This window comes from Manis javanica, chromosome 15 (genome assembly GCF_040802235.1).
Source record: "Manis javanica isolate MJ-LG chromosome 15, MJ_LKY, whole genome shotgun sequence".
NCBI lineage: Eukaryota > Metazoa > Chordata > Mammalia > Pholidota > Manidae > Manis > Manis javanica.
Window position 1 is genome coordinate 84,770,704 of NC_133170.1, and position 13,504 is coordinate 84,784,207.

A 13,504-nucleotide genomic window follows, 5' to 3' on the forward strand; every position below is an offset into this window, starting at 1 on the left:
TTACCACCTCTCTCGTTCTGTTATTTTCTCTCATGATTGCATGTAGCGGCCACCCAGAGGCCCCCAACCAGTCTCTCCCATGCCCGTTCTGACCATGATATAGTCATTCAGAGCAGGCCTCCTTCCTTGGTGGGCAGGAGGTCCGTGCTGCAGTGCCCAGGGGCCAGCTCACAGCCAGCGTGCACATGCTCCTGGTTAAACACATAGAGTACCTGCTGTTGCCTGGCACTCTGGCAGGCTGCCCGTCCCCAGTGGGGCGACTCCCTGACGGAAGGTACGCCTACAGCAGTGCTCTCCAGTCTGCAAGAGTCCTAGACCTTGGTTAGAGCTCCTACTGATGGCACTCTGCAGTGGGGGGCTCGGGCAGGGGCAGAGCAGCGCTCGGTCAGGATGGGGGACAGGCTGGAGACAAGACCCGCCCCACGAAGCCCGCTTGGCTCTCCGAGTGCCCTGTAGGGCTGGGGGCGGGTCCAAGGCTGCCAGATAAAGCAGGGTTTCCAAACACTTTCCTTTTCAGAAATACAATTCTTATCAAAAGAAATACTAGAAGAGCTCATCTGCTGGCAAAAAGGGAACTGCTGGTTGGGGGTGAAGGAGGCAAGGAGGGCTGGAGTCCTGCCCGGAGGGCTTCCCCCTGGATCCTTCCAGTGGGCCCCACCGTCCCCTCAGACTCCATCCCCCAGACCCTCCTGCTGCTTGAGGCTGGGCTGTCCTCCATGCCCCCTCCAAGAACCGCAGTCAAGCTGGCTGGAGGCCCTTGCACCTGCCTGCGTAGGCCTTGCACAAAGTGGGTTCCAGACAACTGGAGTTCCAGTCCCAGCTAAAACCCAGAACAATGTCAAGGACCTGGGTTCCCATGTGCTTATGCTGAGAACACGGGAAAACAAGAATTCACAAAGGCAGATCGGGGCTCCCATCGCTTTGCAGTGAGAATAATGTTTATCGAGAATGGCTCATTACAAACAAAATATATTTAGGTATAAAATCTCTGCAATGCAAAAGACCCCTTTTGTCCCCATGTGGCTACAGTGAACAAAGCAAACTGTCCAGTGTGGCCCCAGCATGTGGACAGCAGGTCACGGGTGCCACGTCCTGTGGGCAGGTCCTGATGTTAGGTTCTTTCTCGGGCCCCGTTTCCCTGGCTTGTGCAAGAACACAGTGCAACACGGTTTGCCTCCTGCCTCCACGACCCTCCCAGGTAGATGCACCATCTCACTTATCTTCCAGATGGGTGGCCTGGCCTCTAACTTGTGACTTGCCCCAAGAAGCCATCCTCTGAGCCCAGGGGCCAAGCGTTTCTGATGTCCCATGACGGGCTGAGGCGCTATGACCGCTGTCTGTGGAGGCCGCTCCACATGACGGCCCCCGGCGTGTGCGCCACGCCTCCCGCACACCCAGCCATCCCAAAAGCTGCTCTTCCTCGCCGCTCTCCTTGATCTATCCATTTCACCACCGTTTTACCCGGACCCCTCCCCTCCCAAGGACACCCCAGACCCACAGCTGCTGTGCACTGAACTCCTGGGAGTGGAACCAGAGCTTTCTGGATTCGGGGCCCCCCAGCATTAAGGCAAAGGAGACGAGACCAGTCTGAAGGCAGCACTCGGCTCTGACCCCAGGGGGCTGCCCAGCTAACAGTGCTTCCCGCTCATCTGAAGGCTGACACTGGCATTGAGCAGGAATGCGGCCCGGTGGTCTGATGGCCCTCCCCTGCCCCTCAGAGCAGCCATGCTTTGGACACTGGAAGTTCAAGATGGGGTAGTGTGGCTGTTGGGGCAACCCACCTCTTTGCCAAGGCAGCCCATGACAGGTGGGTATCTTCAGCCCCTTTGGGAATGACCCATTTCCCTTATTTCTTTAGGTGCAGACCTGGATTCAAGACTCCACCACTGTCCTGGGCCGGGGTCGATCTGTAAGGTGAGGGGCCCTGGCATTCAGCCTGCCGGCCATGGGTTCCCCCTTCTCCTTGAAAGAGAATTTGGGCTGGCTTACCTGCCCTGTGAAGAGGTGTCAGTGGTTCCAAAGTACCTGCAATCTCACTATTATTGTCTTACTTGAGGATGATTCTCACTCCCCAAAAGTGAAAACTTAAATCTCAAAAACACACACCCACCACTGCCCCCCACTCCAAAAAAAAGGAAAAGCTCTAGTCCATGCTACGTGTCGTGCTGCGTGATCCTGACAGGCACCAACCTTCTCTGTCAAGACAGAAGAGACCCAACAGTTTGTGCAAAAGATCCCAGTACGAACCCCAGGGTGGGTGGGAGGCCTCCAGCTGCCCTCACCACTGCTTCAGGAGCACAGCCCTAGCACCCCAGTACCCAGCCCCTTGAGGCATGGGGCCCCCTGCACTCAGAGGTCAGGCCCCGCTGTTGGGACTTTGGTGTCAGGAGGCCTCATAGGTGGGGTGTCTTTGGGGTCCAGGCACCTGTTCTGAGCCCTTGGGGTCAGGTATGCCGGAGACAGGGCCCTGTCCATTTCCCTAAGGGCCCTCCACCCCCAGAGCTGTAGTGCCTGTGGGGGTCTTAGAGTCCTTTCTGCCAGAGGCCTAGCCCTGCCCAGGGCTCAGAGGCCTTGCAACCAGCCACGGGAACTTGGGTCCACTGGGAGGTGGGAGGGGCAGTGGTATCCACCCGAGGGCACCGTGGGGTGGGAGGGGGGGTGCGGTCTGCATCCCGTCCAGGGGAGAGGACTGAGGACTCCCAGCAAGGCCTGAAGCAGTTCACAGCCCCAGGGATCAGGGCCAGCTACACAGTCTCCAACAGGCACTGTCCTAACAAGCGGCGTTGCCAGGGCTCCATCCCAAGGTCTGTGGGGAGATGAGCGGAGGCCTCCCCCACAGTCCTGGGTCTGCTCGCAGGCAACAGGGCACTCAAGGAGCTGCGTGTCCCCTAGGCACAGGCGGAGTCAGGATCAGGATCCGGGGAGGCTCTGCTCAGACACTCTGGGGACGCCACCACCAATCAGCAGGGGTGTGGGGTAAGCGGCATGATGACACACTCGGCAGGGGCAGACAAAGTGGGCATGTCACGGCCTCCCCAGGTCCCCCAGGGCATGTCACATGGGCCAAGGCTGCGTCGAGCCCAAGCAGCCCGGGGGCCTGGGCCAGGGCCTCCCGAGCGGGCCCGGCTGGGCCGGGGTGGCACTCCAGGGCCCAGACACACCGGGCTCCTGCTGTCAGCTGTCCAGGTAGACCAAGAGGATGTCCTCATCTGTGCCGTAGCTGGTTCTGGCCTCCTCGAAGTTACTGATGCTGGTGATGCACATTCCTGCAAGGGACACAGTGGGCCAGCAGGCTGGGGGAATACATGACCCGCTGGCACCCAGGGGAGTTGGGGGAGGTCTAATTATGTCCCACCTGCCTGGCCCCCTTCACCACTCCAGTCTTACACCCCTAGAAAGCCTTCTTTGCCCATTTCAGCCTTTGTGAGCTCATTCTCTGACCCCTCCCAGTTTAGAAGATGGAGAAAGTGAGGCCCAGAGAAGGGAAGACACATGCCTGAGGCCACACGGGGTAAGTCTGCAGTGCGTCAGGGCAGCCCTTCCCCACGCCCAGAGCAGAGAGCCCCGGATGGGCCTGAAGCCGGGCTGGGCCCGGACAGACTTTCCCTTTCTGGCAAGTGTGCCCGCTGGCTGTCCTGGGAGGGTTGGGGTGGGGAAGGGGGCAAGAAACCAAGGCAAGAGGTAGGGACACGGGGCCCTGGGCAGCAGCATGCGGCTGGCAGTATGGGAGGGAGAGGTGGCCTGGCCTGGCAATGACCAGGAGGTTGAAGAGGTGGGCACAGCCCCAGGTGTGTGGCTGGTCTGCTGCATGGCCAGAGGGGTGGCACAGACGCCAGGGGCCCAGAAGGAGCGCGGCTTCAGGAGAAGGTGGTGAGGGAGGTCGCTTGGCCACACCAGGTTGAGTAAGGAGTCACTGGGGGAAGGCATAGGGGACCACGTGTGCAGCCCACCCCATCCTTCCCCACCCGGCACTCACGGTCAGCATAAGCTGGGTTGTTGTAGAAGATGCAGCCGGTGGCCCGGTTGTAGCCACGCAGCACAATGAAGTGGCCCTGGTAGTCGGGGGTGCGGCAGAAGCAGTGGTGGCCGCTGGGGGCGAAGCAGCAGTACTTGACGGGGCTGGAGCAGAGGTCACAGTGCAGCACCCCCGAGTTCACCAGCACGATGGCCACGTGGCCTTGCGCGAGGTGCTCCTGGATGTCCTGCACGCTCACCGTGCTGTGGGCGGGAGGAGGGTCAGCTGGCGCTGCTGGGCCCCATCCCCCCCGCTCAAGCGGACCCTTTGCCCTGTTCTCATTCCCCTGCTCTGCCCTCTGCCCTGGGCTGCTTGTAGGTGGGAACGTGATGCTCATCACTGCGGCCCAGGCTCAGCCCAAGGCCAAGTGGTAGAGGGGCTCTGACTGCACCCAAAGACAAGCCGGTCCCGTCAGGCCCTTCCCGGGGCGGCAAGAGGCCAGCCCCTGATGGGCCCCCGTCAGGGGCCAATGGAGCAGCATGTGGGAACCCACCTCCTGGCCTGATGAGTGGATCTTTTTGTTGAGCACCACCCCCCTTAATCCTTTACCCTAAATCATGTGTGGCTCATGTTGGAAATTGTCAGCCCGATTGAATTCCCAAAATCTGAGCCAAGCCCGGCTTTGCCAATTTCATAACCAAATGCTTCTTTGAAAGGGCTATTTTTCTTCTTTTCTAAGGCTCCTTGTGGCAGAGAGGGCTGCCCAGGAAGGGCTGGACAGTGGCACTCGCAGAGGAACCCCAGTCCAGCAGAGCCAGCCGCCCTGAGGCAGACCCCTCAGCACTATTCCAGCCGGTGCTCTGGAGGCAGCAGATCCCACTGAGAATCCAGAAAGGGAAGGGCAGGTGGGGGTGGGGGTCCCCTAGGCCAGGACTCCACCATCTTTGCCGGCGGAGACGCTTGCCCACTCAGGGCCCTCATTCCTTCACAACCTCCTCAGGAGTGGCGGCGTCAGCACCACAGGGCCTGGCACAACAACTCCAGCCCACTGCCAGGTCACGTGGCAGTTAAGTTTGCTGCCTCAGCCCGGGGAAACATGCCAGTTTCCCATTTGGTCTTTGAAATGCAGTAGCTGGCTGAGTTCCCAGTATATGTGCACAAGTGGGATTTCAGCTGCAGGAGAAAATGGGCTCGGCTGGGAGAAAAAGCAGCAGGTTTCATGGGATAACTGGGTGTGGGAGCCCCAGGTCCAGGTCACAGCACCACAGAGTTGCTGGGGTGACTGTGGGCGGCTCATGCTGTTTCTCCCATTCTGTGTCCTCATCTGAGGGACGGGGAAGCCCCGTCAAGCGCCTCTAAATAAACATGTGCTGACTCTCCTTCCGACATGGGGTCATGTGGCTGAAGGATGAGCAGAGACTTTTCCCACCTGTTTTCCAAATTGCCTATCGTGTAGCTACATTATGTTAAAAATGAAAACAGAAATCCGTAAAGAACAGGATGACCTGAGAAGAGGGGTGCGGGGGAGGCCGGCCAGGCCCTGAGCCAGCGGGCCTGAGCATGGCCCCCACGACAGGCCTGGAGAAGAAAGTCACTAGTTTCCGGACAAGTTACTCCCAGGGTCTGCCCCCATGAGTAGATGAGAAGTGGGAGACACACTTAAGGTCACAGCAGTCCAAGGGGAGATCTGGGAGCCAGGCCTCCCTAGACAGCCTACACAACGGGCTGTCCCCTGCCACCCACCCATCACTGTGCATGTTCCTCGGGCTGTCATCTCTTCACTGGGGTTCCCAGGTTCTGTCCCAGAGGGCTGCTGGAGCCTGTCTGGCTTTCCTGTCCCTCCAGCCCCTGCTCAGGATCTACCCCAGGTGAGAGTTTTATATACAGTAGGTCCCCTCTTGTCCCCATTTTATGGAAGGAAAAGCAGGCCCCCAGTGTAGGAAGCTCCAGTTCTGCCGGACTCCAGATCTCTAGCTTTTCCACTGTGCCATCCCAACGCCTCTCCCACTGCAAGTACTTGGGAGACCAGGCACCCAGGAAGGACAGAGGGACGCTCACCATTTCTCCACCAGGACCTTGCAGGCCTTGGCTTGTGCAAATAGCTGGTTCACCCGGGTCTCCTCTGTGTCAAAGTGCTTCCTGTAGAAGGACTGGAGAGAGAAGGCAGCCTGGAGGGGCTGCTTGTCCTGCCTGCCCTCGCCCCACGGGGATGAAGTGAAGAGTGTGTTATGGGGTTAGAGACGGCAGGAGAGTGAAGAAGCCGGCCTGCTGATGGAGGTGGCATAGGCAGCATGCCTGGACAGAAAGCTGCGTCTTCTAGAGGCGGCAGGTGCTGGCTGCAGGGCACAGGGCCACATGGGGGCATGAGGACGATACTGCTCAGGAGACGGGGGGGTGGGGAGTCGGCTGGGCTCAGCTCGGCTCCCCAGGCCAGGTCAGTCATCCCCGGGCTCGGGCCCCACAGCAGGCGTCTGTAGTGAATGAGCCAAGGAGGCAGCTGAGGCCACCTACATGCCCAGCAGCCCCTCGGCTTAGCCAGGGGAGGTCCACGGAACACGCTTTGGTACAAGGGCCTTTAGGGGGACAGAGACCCCTGGGGGAGGCAAAGAGACCCTTCTCCCGGGCCCTTTCCTCTGCCCTGTGGCCGTGGTAACCAAGTCAGATCCATGAGCCTCCTTTCCCCTGCCTAGAAGATTCAAAGGACAGTTAGGGTGACCAGCACTGGCCACCGTGTGACAACCCTCTTGCCAACAAGGCCAGCCGCGACTCTGCTCTGCCAAGTTTCAGAGCCTAGTGTGAGATCTGCCTGGGCAGCAGGCGGGACTGGCTCTAACTGTGGGTGAGTGGGGGCTGAGGGGTCGGGGGAACCCACTGGTGTGTTGGCGAGGCTACGTCAGCATTCTTTTCAAAAGGAAAAAGAGGCAAGATGGTATTTTGTTTTTTCTTCCAGAACATCAATTACCCAGCTTGGAGCTGGTTGTCCCATGAAAAGGAAGAAAATGGGAAAGTAATGGCTGGACAAGGTCAGAGGCCCTGAGCCTGCCTTGTGCTCAGTGATGGCAGGGAAGGACAGGAAGGGAGGCCGAGAGGCTCCTCTACACAGGGTCCAGCGCTATTAAAGGTAGGTGGCTGGGGTCTCTGGGGCAGGGGTGCCAAGGGAACCAGCTCACCACTCAGATCCTCTGGGCAGGCTGGACCTCAAGGTCACCTGGTCTGCTGGCTCACAGGTCCTGCCCACAGGGTATCTGATGTTTCTCCCTGGTCTCTGCACACCTGTGTGTGCACTCAGGTGTCCAAGCACCCTTACCCAATGACTGGACCTGGCTGAAGGCCTGGTGGCCGGCTGCTCACCTGGTTCTTATAGCCCTTGTCGACACCCAGGGTCTGGGTGCAGAAGCGGTGCCTCACGCCGAAGTGGCGCATCAGGTAGGCCAGGTCAATGGTCCAGATGCTCCGGGTCAGCTGCAGCTCCTGCAGGGCGCTCTCAAACTCACTGTCGTCCAGCTGGCCCAGGTACCTGTGGGCAGATGGTTTGCTGAGGTCATCCTGTCCTCAGGGGGAAGCTGGCCCGGATCACCATTCTCCCAAGGGGCTGCTAGCCACTGACAAAGCTCCTGCTCTCTAAGTCTCCGTCCTTCGTCTTGAAATCCCGCATCCTACCTGCATGCTGTCCAAGCACAACCTAAGTGATCTCGGGCACTGTGCCAGCCAGGTTGTCAGGGGCCTGGATTCTGTTTTGCATGTCTCTGGCAGGCTATGTGACTTTTGGCAAGTTGCTGCCTTCTCTGGCCTCAATAGCTTCATCTCTAGGATGGGGTGCTTGGACCACATCAGTAATTTTCTAAGTTTTAGGCACAGAACCCTATCTTGCCAGGAATTCAGGATATAAAACAGGTAAAGGAGAGGCTGCTCTGGGGTTCCAGGCAGTTGCCTGAAAATTCCCCAACAAGGAGACGGCTATGTTCTCTTCATGCTCTGATGGTTAGGGTTCCAGTGACATTCATGCAGCCTCAGCTCAGCGATCGGCTCCCTGGGGACTCAGTCTTCCGGGAGCCCAAGGCGGGAGGATGGAGTGGAAGTGGGTTCACTGTGTGGGCCAGGCCTGGGCCCTCGGGACTCTCCTGGCCATCTTCAGAGCCTCCAGGCACTCCCAGAGGAGGCACCCAGACAGCCTGGTCCACCCTTTGCTTGCTTTTGCTGATGCGACCAAGCTCAGATGGAGGCCGGGCCTCCTGCAGTCCCCAACCAAGGCCAGCCACGTGGAGGGCGCATCCCACCCGGGTCTCCCCTTGTGTCTCCCCGCAGCCGGAGCAGATGGTATGGCCGGGGAGGCCCGAGGCCCACTCACCGCAGCACCATCCTGGAGCAGGCCAGGCCACAGTCCCAGTGGTGAAGCTGCTGGATGATGGGCACAGGCAGCTGCACAAAGTCCCCTGCATGGAAACACAGCGAGGTCACAGACCCTTGTCCTAACGCCTGCCACTACCACCCCACTGGAGCCGCTGGCACAGGCTCCTGCCTAGATCCTGCAGGGGCTGTTCAGAGGTTGGCCCACAGCCTTTCAGCGCCCCCGCCCCATCCACTTTCCTTACAACAGCAGCCATCTCACAGTCAGGGAAGGGCAGCCCGACACAAAGTCCTCCAATGGGTTGCTTCCCTTATCTCGTAGGACGGTGCTTCATGGCTGCTGCCCCAGCATCCTCTGCCTCCTCGCCTCCCCTTGTCCTCCTCAGGCTGCCCTCCAGGCAGGATCCTCACTTGTCATGATCCCTTATGCTCCAGGGCCTTTGCACACCTGCTCCTTCTGCCTGGACTCTCCTGGCCTCCCAAGTGCCTAAGCTAACTCCTATCTGTGGTTGTCACTTCCCCGCGACGCTGTCACGCCTGGGCCTCTCTCTGAGTCCCCTCTTTGGCAAGAGCTCTGAGGAGGCAGGGACAGGGCTGGCACATGGGAGGTACTCAGCAGATATTCATGTCTGAATTCACAAGGTCCCTGAAGGTTTGCCTGATTCCAAAGTCCCCAGGGCCACCAAAGTATGAAGACCATGGTTAGGAGGAGGGGACTGTCATGTAATCTGGGCACGTGGGACGCTACCCTGGGTGACCTCTCAGTATGTTCTTCCCAAGCAGTGAGGTGGAACAGAAAGGGCTGACCTGGGTGGTCTAGCCACAGCTCTGTCACTGGCTGGCAGTGGGCTGAGCAGCTGCCTTCCTGCTGCACTGAGTCTGGCTGTCTCAAAGTGGGGGACTTTGGTCTGATTGATTTCAATCAACAGATATTTCCCAAGACCCTAGTAAGCGCCTGGCATTTGAGCCAGCAATACGGTGGTGAGTGACATAAGCCCGTCCTGGTGGACAACAAAAATAAGCAAATGTAAGAGAGGAATAGGGTTAGGTGGGGAGAATGGTGGGAGTGTGCCTCAGAATGGGAGAGGGAGTGTCAGTGAGAGCAAGACAGCGAGGGAAGAGCACGCACTGAGGCCCTGAGTGGAGGCAGGCTGGCATGAGGCCTACACCCATTCGGCTTGTGAAAACCCACCCACATTGTTTCCTCATCTCAGGGTTTGCTGGGGCCTCTCCTGAACCTGCATCTAGCCTGTGCAGAGCAGCCCCAGGAGCCTGTGTGCCATGCCAGCTCCAGCTGCCAGTGCCTGCACTGACCAGAAGGCAACTCATTGGCCCTGGAGTCCACCCTGGCATTTTGACCTGCCAGCCTTATCTGAGCAGTCTCTTGCTGGAGCAGGTCCCAAGCTCCTGCTCTCCTAGGTCTAAACGCTCCCCAGCCTCCCCAGGCCCGGCTCAGATGCGACCACTTGCAGCGCCTTTCCCTGATCCCAGGCTGGCCACACCCTTTCTGTCACCTGCCCTCCCCAGGCCCAATTTCAGGCTTTGGCTCAAAGGAGGGATCGTTGCATCGAGCTGGTCTGGGACCTACTGGGCTGCTGTACGCTCCCAGAAGGCAGGAGCCTGTGACTGCTCCTTTGCTGCCCCTCTCTCCCCCCTACTCCTCACCTAGGGAGGCATGCAGAGGGCCCACGCAAGGCGGGATGGCACGTGCCCATACAGGCCACCTGCTGGCTGAGTCACCTGGGGAGGCGTACCTGACCCCTGCGTCTGCTTCTGCCTCTATGAAACAGACGCCGCAGATGCCAGCCTGCAGACTGCTGTGTAAACTCGGGGTAAAAGCGTATGTAAAGCCGTTCATAGGTGCTGATGTGAACCCTACCCTCCACCCAGTTCGGGGACTGGGGCCAGGCTAAGGCCTTTGTTCCCTCCTTGCCCTGACCCTAGTTGCCTATAAAAGGAACCTAGGACATGGTTCAAAGCCTTTGCACATTTGCCTCCTCCCACTGTCGTGGATTCAGTCCTGAGGGCTCAGTCCTGCCCAGCTTCCACCTGTCCTCTGACCCAAAGTCCGCCCCCAGCTCCTTTCCCATCTCTGCACACAGCACTCAGAGGGATCCCATCCAGTCTCCCCCTGCTCTTAGAATAAACATCTTCCCCCTCACCCTGGCCTGCTGGGCGCCCCCAGCCCAGGCCCCTCCAGCCTTGCCTAGGCCCTCGCCCCTCCCTCACCCCATTCCAATTACCCTGGGAACCCATCAGGCCTTTGCACACGAAGCTGCCCCTTCCTGGAACTCTCTTTCCCCTGCGGTTCTCAAGGCTGCTCCCATTTGATTTGTATCCCCGGTTAAAGTATCCTCCTCTGAGGGGCTTTTTCTGACTGTGCCCACAGGGGGGAGGGACCCTCCTTCACAGCATCCAGTTTGTTTCCTTTGCAGTACTAAGCAAAGAAATTAGAAAAATAAGCATAAAGCAGCTGTGTCTCCTCAGCAGACTGTAAGCCTCCTGAGGGCAGAGAATTTGCTGATCCTGTTCATGGTCATTCCTGTTGCCCAGTGTCCGACGCTCAGTAGTAACTCGATAAACCTTTGTTAGAAATGAACTTACTGAGCACGCACTATGTGCCAGGCTCCTGGGAAAGCTAGGGACTCATATTCTACCATAATTCCCCACAGCAGGCTGAGCAGAGGGAGAGCTCTGGGCAGGGTGTTGTCTCCTCATGGTGACGTGCCTCCCTTTTCCAGAACCCTTCCCTGTGGCCATAAACTGCCTTTTTGTTTCTCTCTCACGGGCTGTTTACTCCCCGGCCTTTGAGCTTGCATAACCTTTAGTCTGGAATGTTGTCTTCTATCTCTGAATATCCAAATGTTCTGGTCTCTTTTCCTCTCTGACCCCCTCAGTATGGAGTATCTGAGGCAGTATTATCTTCCCCACTGACCAATGGAGAATTCCTCAGTGGCTGGCAATGGGGTGGTGTTCACTCCCTTCCAGCCCTTGGACCAGAGCAGGCACTCAGCTAGGCTTGGTGAAGGGAAGGCAATTTGCCAAAAAGACCTTATCCCTTGAGATGCCCAGGCCTACTTGTCACCACAATGCCCCCTGCACCAGGCTTCCAGACCACAGCCCTTGGGTCACAGCTCCTGGCTGTGCCTGGGCTCTGGCACCAGCTAGCTGGGCCACTTTTGGTCAGGCTTTGACTCTGTGCCTTCCCTTCTGTCCAGCTGTTCTTCAGGGTCTCCAGGCCCTCCTCTGCTTGCCCTGATCCCTAGAACCCCTTGATCCTGAAGCCCTGCACGGCTAAATCCCCAGTCTTGGTATGGGCAGGCCAGCCCTTAGGGGTCCAGATACAGTGCTGTTGGGGGTGATAAGGATAGGCGAGGCCTTCTAAGCCCAAAGCTGCTGCCAGATGTTGATGCCTGGAGCCAAGGGGCTGTCCCACCTGAGAGGTAGGGTTTGCCTGGAAGGCCTTAACCTGGCTTTCACTGGGCAGCTGTGGCCAAAGAAGGAAGGGAGGCCATGGATACGTAACCCTCTCAGTCTCAGTCCGCTCCATCTGCAAAAGTTCAACAAGTGTAACCTACTTCAGGAGGTCCTTGTGAGGGTTAATAAGGCACTGCACATAAACAATTCAGCACAGTGCCGGCGCAGAGCAAGCCCTGTGAATGTGAACCATTACTCTACAGAGACAGGAAAGGCAAGGGTCTGGTCCAAGATCAGAGTTATATAACTGGAGGAGTAGGGTGCAATCCCAGGAGAGCACCAGGCCCTACTCTTTGCTGCAAACGTGGCAGACCATCCCCTGGGTAGGACACCAGGGTCCCACGGATGTCTTAGAATCAGGGTACCACAGGGTCTTGGCCTTTGCCATGAGTTGGCACCTCACTTTAGAGTTTACTAGCACTTTCTTTTTCTCATCAACCCTGTGCCTTAAGCAGAAAGGAGTCACTATTTTCCCTCTCCCTCACTTGGAAAAACAAACTGAGGTCCACAGCACTGAACTGTCAGTCTTGGTTTCCTCCCCAAAGGAACTCAGGGCGCCTTGGGTCAGAAGCCACTCGAAGGTGAAGAACTGTAGCTAGACAAAATGCCAGGGGGAGCCCTCCCATTGCTCTGTGTTCTCAGCCAGCCCCTGCCCTTCTAGGCCTCATTCCCCCAGGTCCCCGAGGGGACGGGATCTTCCAAGACCGCTCCAGCAGGGCTTTTAGCTTCTGGAGAAGGTGCCACCCCTGCCTCACAACCAGGGCCCTGCCACTGGCCGCTGTTGGAGCTGACTGGGGTCCCAGCCCTGGGAGTATCAGGAAATACTAAGTGACCGGGGTTGGGAGTGCGTGGCCAAGGTAGGAATGTACACCTGGCCAGGTTTCGCCCAAAGCTTTACGGCTCGACTGTGGCGGCAGACGGCCCAAGGTCGCGCGGCCGGACCCTGCTCGCGCGAGGGCGGAGTCCCTCTCGTTCCCGGGGTTGAGGGCTGGGCCCTGGGGGAGAGACTGACCGGGCTCTAGCAGCGACCCCGCTGCCTCCGCCTCCGTCCTCATGACCCGGGCAGCGCGGGGCGCCCATGACCCCGGCCTGGCTGCAGCTTCGGCTTCGGCTAGTGCTGGAGCGGGGCCGGCGCCTGTCGGGTTCCACCGCGGCCACCGCCAGCGCCGAAGGGAGAAGGAACCCGGGCAGCTGGGCCGTCCCAAGCCCCGCCCCGGCCCTTCCAGGCCTCGGACCCGGGGCTCCGCCCCTGCCACAAGCCGCGCCCCCTACCGGATGTAAGCCCGTCCCCGCCATTGGCAGTCTCGGCTTCTGGTGGCCCCGCCCCTTTCCCCTCTGCGGAGCCGGGGCGCGGCCCTTCCCCGCCTCAGGTCCCAGAGGCCCCGCCTCTTTCTCTGAGCCCCGCCCCGAGGCCCTTAGGTTCTGCGAACATTGGCTGCCCAGAGACTTCCCCTTAGCAAGCTCCGCCTCTGCCCGGCTACGTCTCTGCCAGCTTTGGGACTCAGGTCGGGTGTTTCTCTACACGCTGCGAGGCTACGGGAGACCTAATGCTACTCCGGCTCCCTCGGGGGTCGGCCCTGGGCTGGCCCTCGCCCTGTTCTATACCTGTTTCCCTATCTGTACCGTGAGATACCTCGCCTTGCTGAGGGCGCCCCTTACCTGGAGGTACCGGGTTTCAAAGGTTAAATTGTGAAGGAAGGTCCTGGCCCTCGGCCCCACTGCCTG

At 59.0% G+C, this 13,504-nt stretch overlaps 1 protein-coding gene across 3 annotated transcripts; it reads right to left on the bottom strand.

Moving 5' to 3' along the window:
• Positions 1 to 920: 920 nt before the first annotated feature.
• On the bottom strand, positions 921 to 13,006 carry GUCD1 (guanylyl cyclase domain containing 1). 3 transcript variants are annotated; one of them, XM_073223611.1, is made up of 6 exons: positions 12,792 to 13,006; positions 8,304 to 8,388; positions 7,307 to 7,472; positions 6,014 to 6,105; positions 3,977 to 4,218; positions 921 to 3,313 (listed from the first exon to the last, which is right to left on the bottom strand). In XM_073223611.1, the coding sequence occupies exons 1-6, from the start codon at positions 12,832 to 12,834 to the stop codon at positions 2,961 to 2,963; spliced, it is 981 nt and encodes a 326-aa protein (XP_073079712.1). In that variant the 5' UTR covers positions 12,835 to 13,006; the 3' UTR covers positions 921 to 2,960. The 3 variants fall into 3 exon arrangements, with proteins under 3 accessions (XP_073079712.1, XP_036849017.2, XP_017518715.3); XM_036993122.2 differs by having other exon boundaries at positions 2,964 to 3,293; XM_017663226.3 differs by having other exon boundaries at positions 2,964 to 3,266; positions 12,792 to 13,004.
• Positions 13,007 to 13,504: the final 498 nt, after the last annotated feature.

What these genes read in the sequence shown, in the direction of transcription:
- GUCD1 (XM_073223611.1), bottom strand. Translation starts at nt 12,834, where the DNA reads ATGAGGACGGAGGCGGAGGCAGCGGGGTCGCTGCTAGAGCCCG. An exon ending in AAGGTCCTGGTGGAGAAATG is followed by an intron (nt 4,219 to 6,013) that starts GTGAGCGTCCCT and finishes TCCCGCCCACAG; the next exon opens with CACGGTGAGCGTGCAGGACA. An exon ending in CAACCCAGCTTATGCTGACC is followed by an intron (nt 3,314 to 3,976) that starts GTGAGTGCCGGG and finishes CCTGGGTGCCAG; the next exon opens with CGGGTCATGTATTCCCCCAG.